This window comes from Rana temporaria, chromosome 11, assembly GCF_905171775.1.
Source record: "Rana temporaria chromosome 11, aRanTem1.1, whole genome shotgun sequence".
NCBI classification, from domain to species: Eukaryota; Metazoa; Chordata; class Amphibia; order Anura; family Ranidae; genus Rana; species Rana temporaria.
Window position 1 is genome coordinate 145,413,488 of NC_053499.1, and position 14,412 is coordinate 145,427,899.

At 46.7% G+C, this 14,412-nt stretch overlaps 1 protein-coding gene across 2 annotated transcripts in view; it reads right to left on the reverse strand.

Annotated features, from left to right (window-relative positions):
• The window catches only part of ZFPM1 (zinc finger protein, FOG family member 1), a 143,344-nt gene extending 140,277 nt beyond the window's left edge, over nucleotides 1-3,067 (reverse strand). The window contains exon 1 of one of the 2 annotated variants that reach the window (XM_040329376.1): nucleotides 1,176-3,067. In XM_040329376.1, coding sequence (XP_040185310.1) covers nucleotides 1,176-1,215 — 40 coding nt within the window. In that variant the 5' untranslated portion in view covers nucleotides 1,216-3,067. The remainder of the gene's footprint in view (nucleotides 1-1,175) is intronic. The other variant, XM_040329377.1, reaches the window with a different exon arrangement.
• Between the last annotated feature and the right edge of the window lie 11,345 nt (nucleotides 3,068-14,412).

Here is a 14,412-nt window from a genome sequence, read left to right on the forward strand (position 1 = left end):
ATAAAAGGGTAGGAAAGAAGGGAATTAAAACAATAAAAATAAATAATAATGATAAGAGTTACAGAGAAATAAATCACGGCCTTTAGGGTCTTCTTACACGATACAACGTTCAAGCCATCAAAATGACAGGGAGCCATCAATCAATAATTCTAATCATTCTCTGATTGTTTGGGGTTACTGGTTTCAGGTAACTGGAGTTCATATAAAATACTAAGTTCAACCCAAAGTGGCATCCTGCCTCCCAAGCCCAACACACAATCCCTTGAAATTTAAACAAAATGATCAAAATTGACAGAAATTTTCAATCTGTTGGGTCATTTCTTGACTCTATCTCAAATGTTTACAAGAAAAAGATTATAGTTGCGCTAGTTAGCGCAACTATAATCTTTTTCTTGTGTACTTTTGTGTGTATATCACTTTTTTGTTGCAGCTCACATATATATTGTAGATTGTTAACATTTTAGCGTGGTAAAACTTTTTTGTTTATATCTCAAATGTTTGATGGACCCTTTCATTGGCCTGATCAATGGCTCACATGTGGTCATCCCAACCCAACAAAACCCATCAGCCAACGTTCAAAGCTTGTATCGATGGCTCAAGCAGTCAACGAACTTGGCATGAAGCATCTTGCCCCGGGGGCCCTATGACCGTCCCCAGACACCGACTACCCTAAAATAATTGTGTGACCACTAATGATCTTGTAAGTAGTGTCACAGGCCAGATCTGTAGACGACCCGAGGGCAAGAATCAGCATTTCCTTCTCCTGGGATGTGGAGCTGATCAATGCCTCCACACAGCAGGGGGATATCCTTCTGTAGGACTCCAGAATCAAAATGGATTGTCGCTCTGCCAGTGCCAGCCTGGACTGGGCATCTCAGTTGACTGGAACCACCTTGGAATTGTAGAGTTTCATGCCCGCTAACAGGAAAAGTTTATAATGCTCTCGTAGAGAGTCATAAAACTTGTAAACAAAACAGTAATACAATATTAATAAGCACCACTGTGTTGGCAACATTCTCAAATGGGCATCCAGTGCCACTTGCTATTGAAGAACTACCAGCCCGAACATACCCCGAGATGCTGGGACTTGTAGTTCTCTAAAATTCAACAAATCTATGCTACACAACAAGAAAAATAACTTTATCACAGCTCATTGGCGGTCAAGATTGACTTACGTTTAATGTGCCTGGGATTACGCTGTTTTCTTCTGGACATCTCTCTGTGGTGGGCAGTCAGGGTGGCAGGGAGGGGGGGGCTCAGGTTCTCCTCATGCCCTCAGTGTCATTGCAGTCCGTTCAGAGGTTCAAGGGAGAAGGTGGTTCGGCATAAACAGGGCAGCAGAGGTTTCCAGAGGCAGGCTCCCCCAATCTGATATACAAACTGGGGTGGAACCCCTTGTCAGCAAACCACAGCAATGGCATATGTCATTGGCAGAGAGCTTCCAGCCATGAGCAATTCCGAAAATTCCCCCGTCTCCTGCAGGGGCAACTGCCAGACTCTTCCGGGTGATGATTACTCTCCAAAAACCTCCAGCAGGAAAAATTGCTGATCAGTAATTAATTGTCCACAGACTCCACCAGGGGTAAGGGATTATTGAGAGCCTTCGCCAGGCTGTGCCAGAGCTATATTCTCTTTCATTTAGGGGTACAAGATCTTCTCTGCCATTTAGTGGTACCATCCATAGGAGGTACCTCTGTCTGTAGTAGACAATAAGGGTAATAATCCCAGCAGAGCTCTCTGGTTTTTGTCAGCTTTTTTCCAGGGTAGATGCCCAGTCCTCTATAATCAGATCCTACAGAGGGTAGATGCCCAGTGTGTACCCAGTCCTCTATAATCAGATCCTACAGAGGGTAGATGCCGGATCCTGTGTGATTAGATGCCCAGTCTTCTGAGAAGGAATCCTGCAAGAAGAAGATGTCTAGTCCTCTTGGACTAGATCCTACAGGGGGTAGATGCCCAGATCTTGTATAGGGATGGATGTCCACTATGTGCCCAGTCCCCTTAGCAGAGTAGATACCCTGTGACCAGATCTTGCAGGGAGTTGATTCCCAGTCCCCTATGATCAGATACTGTTTGAAGGAGGGGGGGGGGTGGGGGGTGGAGAAGGAGGAGATGCCCCCTATGTGCTGTTGAGCCCTTAATAATCAGATCCTGTATGGATAGATGCCCAGTGTGTGCCCAGTCCATATGATCAGATCCGCTAGGAGTCCTCTATGTGCCCAGTCCTCAATGATTGAATATTGTAGGAGGGCAGACTTGGGGATCTGGTCCTTTTGGGGGTTGGTGCCCAGTCCTGAGTGATCAGGTCCTGTGGGGGGTGGGTGCCCAGTCCTGGGTGATCAGGTCCTGTGGGGGGTGGGTGCCCAGTCCTGGGTGATCAGGTCCTGTGGGGGGTGGGTGCCCAGTCCTGGGTGATCAGGTCCTGTATGGGGGCCCAGTCCTGGGTGATCAGGTCCTGTAGGGTACAGGTGCCCAGTCCTGGGTGATCAGGTCCTTTAGGGTGCAGGTGCCCAGTCCTGGGTGATCAGGTCCTGCAGGGGGTAGCTGCCCAGTCCTGGGTGATCAGGTCCTGCAGGGGGTAGGTGCCCAGTCCTGGGTGATCAAGTCCTGCAGGGGGATAGGTGCCCAGTCCTGGGTGATCAGGTCCTGCAGGGGGTAGGTGCCCAGTCCTGGGTGATCAGGTCCTGCAGGGGGTAGGTGCACAGTCTTCTAGGATCAGGTTCTATAGTGGGTAGGTGCTCCCTCTGTGCCCCCTCTCCAGTGACAGACCCTGCCAGGCTCGGTGCCCCCCTTGTCTCCGGGGCAGTAGCAGCGTCGCCGTCCTGTTTGTGATTAGCGCTGCCAGTCTGGGTGCCCTCCCATCATTCAGTGTGGGATCGGTGTGCCCAGAAACCTCCAGCCCGCACTTCCCAGGATCTCCGCGCTATAGCCGGGCAGTGAGGAATACAGCTCCGGGCTCAGCAGGTGCAGATAACGGTGCGGGGCGGCAGGACGCTGAGCAACCAGGGTGGGCGGGGCTCCGGGATCCAGAGCACACAAGGTGGGCGGGGCTCCGGGATCCTCACTTTCTCAATGGAACCTGAAAATGTATCAAAGCGGCCGGAGAGCAACATTCCAAACGGGGCGTGGCCGACGGAGGGAAAGGAGGCGGAGACGCGGGGAACGCCCACTAACGCCCCTATACCCGCAGCCACCGCCTTCTGCGACGTCACGACGCACGCAGTATGGACGGGAATAGAGGACTTTCATATTACACGCCCCTAAAGGGGGTGTCACAATAGGGGGCGTTTTTATACGGGTCCCACTGTGTCCAAACTTGATGACTGATAGGCAGTGTGTATACAAAGATCAATGAATTAGCTGCAGGTTATGGAACTACATATCCCAGCATGCACTGCCCTAGAAATTCATCTTCATTTGATCTATTTACAATTAAAAAAATAATAATTATGAAGCACTTATTAGTTAAACATTATTTAATACGTTTATTAACCAGAAGATTTGGCTGCTCAATGACCAGGCCATTTTTTGAGATTCAGCACTTTGCCTCTTTAACTGACAATTGCGCGGTCGTGTGACGCTGTACCCGGCCAGCGTAAATACGCCGGCGTAGGAAAGTTACGTCGGTCGGATGAAGCCTATTTTCAGGCGTATCTAGATTTGTGGGCACGGCGCACAGATACGACGGCGCATATTTGCACTTACGCGGCGTATCTCGAGATACGTCGGCATAAGTGCTTTGTGAATCCGGGCCACAGTGTCTACAAAATAGGGGATAGATCTGTCTCCTCTCCCCTGAGAGAACCGGGATCTGTGTTCGCGCCCTGTCACGAGCGATCGCGGGTGTCCCCCGCGGTCATCGCGCCCGCCGTGCACTCGTATCAGCTCCAACGGCGCTCGCTCCCTAGTGGTCAAAAGGTAAACCAACGTAAGGTAACGTTGTTTCGCCTAGGGGAGCCAACCTGCCGCAGTACAACTGCGTCAGCTGGTCGGGAAGGGGTTAAAGTAGAACTAGTGGCTGATTGGTCAACCGTCTATGCTAACCTAATCCATCCTCCCCTTCGGAGGTGCATACTTGCCTCGATCTGAGAGCTGCAGTCCTGCAATTCAAATCACATCCATTGGTGCTTGTTTGCATCCAGTGCTCTTTGTTAACATTCAGTGCTGCTTGTTTACACCCAGCGCTGCGTGTTTACACCAAGTGCTGCTTGTTTACACCCAGTGCTGCGTGTTTGCACCCAGTGCTGCTTGTTTGCATCCAGTGCTCTTTGTTAACATTCCGTGCTGCTTGTTTACACCCAGTGCTGCGTGTTTACACCAAGTGCTGCTTGTTTACACCCAGTGCTGCGTGTTTGCACCCAGTGCTGCTTGTTTACACCCAGTGCTGCTTCTTTACATCCAGTGCTGCTTGTTTACACCCAGTGCTGCTTGTTTGCACCCAGCGCTATTTGTTTGCATCAAGTGCTGCTGGTTTACATTCATTGCTGCTTGTTTGCATTAATTGTATTTACAACAAGTGCTGCTTGGTGGCATCCAGTGCTACTTGTCTACATCCAGTGCTAACCCATCCTTCCCTCTGGAGATGCATACTTGCCTCGATCTGAGGGCTGCAGTTCCACTATCCATACACATCCATCGTTGCTTGTTTACGTTCAGTGCTGCTAGTTTACATCCAGTGCTGCTTGTTTACATCCAGTGCTGCTTGTTTACATCCAGTACTGTTTGTTTGGATTCAGTGCTGTTTGCTTACATCAAGTGCTGCTTGTTGACATCCAGTGCTAACCTAACCCACTCCAGAGATGCATACTTGTCTCCATCTGTGGGCTGCAGTTCCACTGTTCACCTACATCCATTGCTGCTTTTTTGCATCTACTGTTGTTCGTTTACATTTAGTGCTGCTTGCTTACATCCTATGCTGCTCGTTTAAATCCATTGCTGTTTTGTTTCGAGTGCTGCATGTTCCATTTCTGCTGATTTACATCCATTGCTGTTTTTTTACATCCAGTGCTGCTTGTTTACACCCAGTGCGGTTTGTTTACATCCAATGCTGCTTTTTTTACATCCGATGCTGCTTGTTTATATCCAGTGCTGCTTGCTTATATCCAGTGTTGTTTGTTTACATTCAGTGCCACAAGTCCTCACTTTCCTGGCCCAGAGTTCTATGGCATCCCTTCCAAATGTCTCTGGCCTGGGGGCACAGCTTATATATATGTGTCTATCTATGAGGCACTAATGCAGATGTGGCCCGGATAGTGAAGACTTACATTGCTGGATGTAAACAAACAGCAAAACCTCAGCCATCAGATCGTGAAGGGTAGATTAGGTTAGGTCAGGGGAAGGGAACAATAAAGAAAAGTGCACTCATTCTTAAAATCTTTTTCAATATTTCAAGTTCTAAGCAGAGTTTTTTGGAAAAACACATGAAACCACTCTGCCACATCAAAGCTCCTCTGCAACTGTCTGAGCCATCCCTCCCAACTGTCCCTGATTTTGAGGGACTGTCCCTGATTTGGAGAAATGTCCCTCTGTCCCTCATTCTCCTAATTTGTCCCTCATTTTGGTCTGATCTTTATAGAAGTATATAAAATGCACTTTTTATCTATCAAAAAGTGTTTTCCAGTGCTAAACCTTTCATCTGATTTCTAAGTTGCTGCATTTGTAAATTCCAAGAGCCAATATAAAGGAATAGTAGTGGTAAAAAAAAACACTTGTGGGTTTAACCAATCGTGTGTTTTTGTATAATTCTCCTTTAAGGGGGCGTGGTAAGGTGTGTGTCCTATGCCTGCATACTTTTGCTGATAGGCGTCCCTCATTCCCATCTCAGAAAGTTGGGAGGTATGGACATCTCATGTATATGTATAAAATGTTAATATATCAGTCAGTGACACACTGACTGATATAAGCTCCTTGCATGATTATCACCCTGCCATCACGTTATAAAACATGATTTGATGTATAGAAAACAAGAAGGTGCCTATTAGTACATTAAGAATTTGTTTGTCGCACGCAGCGTCATGCTCTTGCAATGTCTGATGTTATCTCTGGGAGATCTTATCTCCTTCTGCACTGTTGTTGTGTATGTGGGCCCGATTCATGACATCTTCTGGTTGCTGATGAAACAGCTTCAGAAAAACTTTGCATGAGAAGATCTTATCTCTCCAGAGATTGTATCTCCCATCTGCTTCATACGCCCTCCCAGTTCCTATTTCGTTAATTTAAGGTACATTAATAAATCAACGGAGGATGGGCAAGCTGCCGCGATTCAACCAACCCCAGGAAAATGCTTGCCAACACAAAGTTGGCCACGCTCATTTGCACATACAGGGCCAGATTCTCAAAAGAGATACGACGGTGTATCTCAAGATACACCGTCGTATCGCTGTTTCTGAGCCCGGGTATCTATGCGAGTGATTCTTAGAATCATTTACGCATAGATACGGCGTAGATCCGACTGGCGTAAGTCACTTACACCGTCGGATCTTAGATGTAATTCCACACTGGCCGGTAGATGGCGTTTACGACGGTTTCTCATTTGTCTATGCAAATGAGCCTGATAGGCCGATTCCCGAACGATTTTGCGCCGCCTCGTCGTCGTTTACGTAGTTTACGTAAGCGTAAGGTTACCCCTGCTATATGAGGGGTAACCTTACGTCAGTCCGCCGTATGCCATGTTAAGTATGGCGTCGGGTCAGCGGCGTCTTTTTCCGTCGTTTACGTCGTTTTACTAAGTCGTTCGCGAATAGGACTTTACGTCAATGACGCTCACGTCGGCTTCATTGTAGTTTTCCGTCGTGAGCTGGAGCATGCGCACTGGGCTATTTTTACGGCCGGCGCATTCGCAGTTCGATCGGCGCGGGGGCACGCTTAATTTAAATACAAGCCGCCGCAAATTACGGAGCAAGTGCTTGGAGAATACGGCACTTGCTCCAGTAAATTGTGGCGGCGTGGTGTAAATGGCTTACACTACGCCGCCGCGGATTCTATGTGAATCTGCCCCACAGAGTGCGACAGGTGGTCCCGTGACCAGGCAAGTTTTTCTAAGCTGTCCAATCGCTTTCTACCCTGAGATTAACCTGTATATCTGGACATTATAGTTACAGAACATTAAAGGGAACCAGTCACAAATGATGCTAGAAATGGGGGGGTCAGAAGTGTTTTGGAACTTGAAAAATACAGACCTGTGTACATCACATCATCTCACATTCTGCTTTGCAGCTCCTGAGAGTACATAACAGCATCTAATGATGGAGCTCTGTAGCTGAGAACAATGTAACATCAAGGATCATTATTATAAAGCTGAAGTTTAATCCACTTATATTTTGTCTTCCCTGGCTCCCCCACTAGGGCGACCACATTTCCAAACTGCCATTCAGGTACACACCCCCTCTCACACCTTCCCCCCCAAAAAAATGAGGGGGCGGGGGGGGAATGTAGTCTCGGGGTTGTGCCACTTGCCACCAGATGCAGTGCCACTGTCACTCCCTCTGCATGAGCCACGTGCGTGGAAGGAAAGGAGTGGCGTCACTATCCGGAGAATGAAGATCACACCAGTCCCTGCTGCTTGCCGCTGGGTGCCGGAGAAGGAGAGGGTGTAGAGGTGGGTGGGGTGGGGACAGCAGCGCTGCACTAGGCGCAGGCCTCACTCCCGGCCTCACTGTCTGAGAGTAAATTGTCACTGGTTGCAAGACGCCAGGCAGCGCCGGCCCTAGCAACCAGTTCCGGAAATGTAGTTATTTGTTTGTAGGGGGTGGCTGTGTCCTCTATTTCATTCCGGGACATTGTATTGTCCCGGAATAAAGGTGCCCGGGACTCGGGACAGACATGTCTCTTGCGGGACAGTCCCAGTTAACCCGGGACATGTGGGCACCCTATCCCCCTCCTTCATTACATACCTTAACCACTTCCATACCAGGTACTTACGCAGCTTCCCGCCCAAGCCAATTTTCAGCTTTCAGCACTGTCGCACTTTGAATGGCAATTGCGCGGTCATGCTACACTGTACCCAAACAAAATTGGCGTCCTTTTTTCCCCACAAATAGAGCTTTCTTTTGGTGGTATTCGATCACCTCTGCGATTTTTTTTTTTGCGCAACAACTAAAAAAAGGCTGAAAATTTGGAAAAAAAATTACGTTTTTATTTTTTTCTGTTAATTTTTTTGTAAATAAGTTTTCTCTTTCAATTACGGGCACTGATATGGCGGCACTAATGGGCACCGATGAGATGGCACTGATGGACATCGATGAGGTAGTACTGACGGGCACAGATGAGGTGGCACTGATTGGCGGCGCTGGTATGCGACACTGATGGGCACACATAGGCGGCACTGATGGGCACACATAGGCGGCACTGATGGGCACACATAGGCGGCACTGATGGGCACACATAGGCGGCACTGATGGGCACACATAGGCGGCACTGGGCACTCATGGGCGGCACAGATGGGCACTCATAAGCGGCACAGATGGGCGGCACTGATGGATACTTATGGGTGGCACAGATGGGCACTGATAGGTGGGCACTGGGCATGGATGGGCACTGTGGGGTGGCACTGATGGACACTGGGGTGGCGCTGATGGACACTGGGGTGGCGCTGATGGACACTGGGGTGGCAGCACTTATTTTTGCCAGGTTGCCAGTCAGTGCCCATTTGTGGGCACTGACTGGCATCTTTTTTCTTTATGCTTTTTTTTTTAGACTTTTTTTTTAGACTTTTTTTTTTTTTGCCATTTTTTTTTTTTGTTGCCCACCCTGGTGCTCCAGGGTGGGCATCCCTGGTGCTCCAGGGTGGCGATCCGAGGGGGGGCTGCGCTGATAAACAATCAGCGCTAACCCCCCCTGTCAGGAGAGCCGCCGATCGGCTATCCTCTACTCGCGTCTGTCAGACGCGAGTGAGGAAGAGCCATCGACGGCTCTTCCTGTTTACATCGTGATCAGCCGTGGTTGGACACGGCTGATCACGTGGTAAAGAGTCTCCGCCGGAGGCTCTTTACCGAGATCGGAGATGCAGGGTGTCAGACTGACACCCCGCATCACCGATCGCCGCGATGCGCGCCCCCACGGGCGCGCGCGGCATGAAATCCTGCAGGACGTTCTAGAACGTCCTGTCAGGATTTCATAACCACTTCCCGGACGTAAATCGGCCATAGGCCGGGCGGGAAGTGGTTAAAGAGGAGGTTCACACAAAAAGTGAACCTCTGCTTTTTGGATCTCTCCCCCCCTCCAGTGACACATTTGGCACCTTTCAGGGGGGAGGGGGGTGCAGATACCTGTCTGAGACAGGTATTTGCACCACTTCCGGGTTCGGACTCCCGCGGGGAATCCAGCCTGTCAGGTCACCCCCCCGCTGTCTTCTGGAAAACACTGTTCCCAGGAGAGAGCGGGGACGGCGCGCCGCGATCCTCGCACATGCGCAATAGGGAATCGGGCAGTGAAGCCGCAAAGCTTCACTTCCTGATTCCCTCACCGAGGATGACGGTGGAAGCAGCCGAGGACCGAGCGATTGCTCAGCCTCGGCTGCTGACACCGCGGGCACGCTGGACAGGTAAGTGTCCATTTTTTAAAAGTCAGCAGCTGCCGTATTTGTAGCTGCTGACTTAAAAAAAAAACGGCGGAACCTCTGCATTAATTTTGATGTCACCAATGGGCCTCTGTGCTTCTCTAGGTAATGCAGGCAGATCATGGCTGGTGGGGGCTTGCAGGGTGCTGTACAAAACTTCCTTCAATCATCTTAGCACCCTGCTTCAGTACTCCCCCCAAGAGCCCTCAATCCTGATGTAAGCAGTGGGCTGGCTCTTGGGAGGAGTTATGCAAATGTCATCATTTTGATGGGCGGATGTCAGTTTGGAAGAGTGGCAGGCTGTATTTGCATGCAGACTGCCCTAGGTGATGCCCACATGTGGTGCTGAGCCTCTGTGGTTGAAAGAACTGAAATCCAATGAATGTAAGGGGCGGGCCAGGGACAGTTAGACCAATCTGAGCTTCACCTACACAGACTAGCTCATGAAGGACTCCTTGTCTCGCACACAGCTCTGTTTCCAATAAGCCCTACCCCGAAAATAAGTCCTAGTTAAAGGGGTTGTAAAGGTAAAAAAATTTCCCCCTAAATAGCTTCCTTTACCTTAGTGCAGTCCTCCTTCACTTACCTCATCCTTCCATTTTGCTTTTAAATGTCCTTATTTCTTCTGAGAAATCCTCACTTCCTGTTCTTCTGTCTGTAACTCCACACAGTAATGGGAGGCTTTCTCCTTGGTGTGGAGTGTCGTGCTCGCCCCCTCCCTTGGACTACGGGAGAGTCAGGACTTCCACTAACACACAGCTCCTTTCTCTATCTGCAACGTAGAGAGCATCCTGACCCTCCTGTAGTCCAAGGGAGGGTGCGAGCACGACACTCCACACCAGGAAGAAAGCCTCGCATTACTGTGTGGAGTTACAGACAGAAGAACAGGAAGTGAGGATTTCTCAGAAGAAATAAGGACATTTAAAATCAAAATCAAAGGATGAGGTAAGTGAAGGAGGACTGCACTAAGGTAGTGCAAGATATTTAGGATTTTTATTTATTTTTTACCTTTGAAACCCCTTTAATTGTCCGTTTTATATGTATAGCTGTAATTGAAAAAAAAAAGCATAACATCACTACTGTGTCCTGCTATGATGTAGGGGTCAGTGGGAGGAGCCATGGAGGACCAGATATTGACACTCCTGGAAGTGTCAGATTCTGCAGCTTCTTCCACCACTTATATCTCTTCCTATCAAGATGGAGATAACAATTACAGTTAGTATTAGCATCTAAAAAAAACTGATTGTATCTGCTGACCCATATCACAGCCACACTTTTATTCTCAAGTTTCTTGTTTGATTCAACTTAGTTGCTATGAGAAATCATGCACGGTAAACTAGTCACTGATCACAAACTCCCACCTACCTATACACCAAAGATAAGGATCTGTAATTGTATGCAGACGGTTAAATGATCTAAACTACAATCTTCTAAAGACACGTTTGTGTGTCTTAGGAGAACGTCACTACAAAAGTACATTTTTGGCTCAAATTTTTTGGTCCTTTTTTTTATTCACCGGCTGTTCTCTTCGTGGGTCTGTTTATCCAACATGCTGGTATTTTTTGGTTGTGCCCAGAGATCGATTTTAAGATCGTCTAGTGATTATTGTTCTGTCTCAAATGGTACTTTATGCATTGACATACCTCCTTAGACCCAGTCTGCCCAGACAGTATGGTCATTTTCTGACTTGGCACTATCCCCAAACAGCCCCATACCTCCCAACTTTTTGAGATGGGAATGAGGGACATCTACCAGAAAAAAACATGTAGGCATAGGACACACCCCCTGCCACACCCTCGTAAAGGAGAATTAACATAAAAAAAGATTAGTTAAAGCGGTGGTTCACCCTAAAAAACAAGTTTCTACCATGAAATCCAGCATACTAGCGTGAGCTACAGTATGCCTTTATTTTTTATTTTTTTGCGCCGTACTCACAGTTTACTCCCGTAGTTAAGTTTCAGACTCCCCGCGGGGAATGGGCGTTCCTATGCAGAGGGGAACATGATTGACGGCCGGCTATGGCGCGTCACGCTTCCCGAAAATAGCCGGCGTAGGACTCGGCTCTTCACAGCGCTATACGGCGCCTGCGCACAGACTAGGAGCTGACTGCGCAGGCGTCGTGAAGAGCCAAGTCCTATTTCGGCCATTTTCGGGAAGCGTGACGCGCCATAGCCGGCCGTCAATCATGTTCCCCTCTGCATAGGAACGCCTACTCCTCGCGGGGAGTCTGAAAATTAACTACAGGATTAAACAGTGAGTATGGCGCAAAAAAATAAAATAAAGGCATACTGTAGCTCGCGCTAGTATGCTGGATGGCATGGTAGAAATTTTTTTTTTTTTTTTTAGGGTGAACCCCCGCTTTAAACTCACAAGGGCTTTTTTTTACCAGCACATGGTGCTGGTAAGTACATTCTTTTATATTGGCTTTTGAAATTTACAAATGCAGCAATTTAGATTTAGGATGAAAGGTTTAGCCCTGGGAAACACTCTTTGAAAGATAAAAAGTGAATTTTATATACAACTAGAGTGGAACCTCGGATTGCGAGTAATGCGGTTAACAAACGTTTTGCAAAACAAGCTTTTATTTTTATTAAAATCCAGACTTAGTTTGCGTGTGTTGTTTCGCAAAAAGAGGAGGATTCAAGCCTCTGCGGTGTGCAGTGCCGCATTTGGCCAGAGGTGCGGGGCACCGGTGACACTCTGAACCGTTCAGAAATACTCAGAAACACTTGGAAACACTCCATTCCCAACTGTTTCTGAGCCTTTTTCAAATGCATCCAAACGGTCTCCGAGTATTTCCGAGTCTCTCCGCGCCCCCCCCCACCTCTGGCCATATGCGGTATTGCATGCAATAGAAGTCAATGTGGAACGAAATATCTTTGTTTCCATTAACTTCTATTGGGAAACTCGCTTTGATATGTGAGTGTGTTGGATTACAAGCATTCTCCTGGAACGGATTATGCTCATAATCCAAGGTGCCACTGTATACAGATCAGACCAAAATGAGGGACAAATGAAGATGAAAGAGGGACAGAGGGACATTGCTTGAAATCAAGGACAGTTGGGAGCTATGAGCATAACTCTTCAATAAGACACAAATGTTGAATCCAACGCCATTTTTTACTAATTGCAGTACAGTGGATGTTTTTACAGTCTTGTGAAGTGAATGGAGGGCAATTACTTTCCTAAGCCCCATTTCTGTGAATAACTCTGCCCGAGGGAGCATAGAAGAAATGGCTAAGGCTAAACTAACTAGCCCTAAATAGGAGAGGAGGACAGAGGAAGTTACCAAAATCAAGTGAAGTGGCCCAAAACCTCCATTAGATGTCAGAAAAATCATAACCTCATGCAGTTCAATACAAGGCATAAAAAATACATGCAAGAGGGGCATGATAAGTATATATAAAAAAAAGAAAAGGCAAGTATCCCACAGCTGCCAACCAGCAAATTTCGATTTAGTTTTAGTCTTAGGACCCAAATGGCATTTTAGTTTTAGTCCCATTTTAGTCTTCTGCAATTGTTTTAGTTTTAGTCGTAATTAGACAACTAAATCTCCAGTACATTTTAGTCTACTAAAACTAATTTTAGTCCTTTACTGTAAAAAAAATAACTAATTTTAGTCATCTAACATCTAATGAGTGTAATTATATTGTAATGCGTTAGTTAACATTTCTCTACTGCTAGAATGAAAAATCGAATATATTATATTTTTTGTGGTATTGAGGTATTAACATGCACTATAGACCAGTGTTAATTTTGAAGTCAAATTTCAATTTAGTTTTAGTCTTATGCCGCGTACACACGACCATTTTTAATGGTCTAGAAAAAACGTAATTTTTTTCAACCCGATTTGTGTTAAGGCTGCCTTGCCTACACACGATCAGGAAAAAAAATGCTCGAGCAAAGCGCAGTGACGTACAACACGTACGACGGCATTATAAAGGGGAAGTACCATTCGGATGGCGCCACCCTTGGAGCTGCTTTTGCTGATATTGTGTTAGTAAAAGTTTGGTAAGAGACGATTCGCGCTTTTCAGTCTGTTACAGCATGACGAATGTGCTATCTCCATTACGAACGGTAGTTTTACCAGAACGTGGGCTCCCATTTCATAACTTGCTTCTAAACATGCACATTTTTTTCACGTCGTTAAAGCCCACACACGACCATTTTTTACGACGTTAAAAAACGACAACGTGAAAAACGACGCGAAAATTTAGAGCATGTTCTAAATTTTTAATGGCCATTTTTAACGTCGCAAAAAATGCTCTGGAGCCTACTCACGGTCGTTTTTAGAGACATTAAAAAAGAATGTCTTTTGACTAAAATGTCATTTTAGTTTTAGTCGTATTTTAGTCATCTCAATTGTTTTAGTCTTATGCCGCGTACACACCATCACTTTATGTGATGAAAAAAAAACAACATTTTTAAAAACGTCAATTTAAATGACCGTGTGTGGGGGAAAACGTTGTTTTATGTCTTGTGAAAAACGACAAAAAAAAAATTGAAGCATGCTTCAATTTTATGTGTCGTTTTTCAAAACGTTGTTTTTTGTTTCACAGAAATTGACCGTGTGTAGCAAAAAACGAAGTTTAAAACGACGTTTTTGAAACCCGCGCATGCCCAGAAGCTAGTTATGAAGCGAGCTTCAATGAAAAAAAGTGGTGAACGTAACCGCGCTTTGCTAGAGCATTGTGAAAAAACGATGGTGTGTAGGCAACGTCGTTTTTGAAAATTGAAGTTTCAAACACGTTGTTTTTTACTTCACAGAAAATGTCGTTTTTTTCCATCACATAAAGTGATGGTGTGTACGCGGCATTAGTCGTATTTTAGTCGACTAAAATTGTATTCATTTAGTC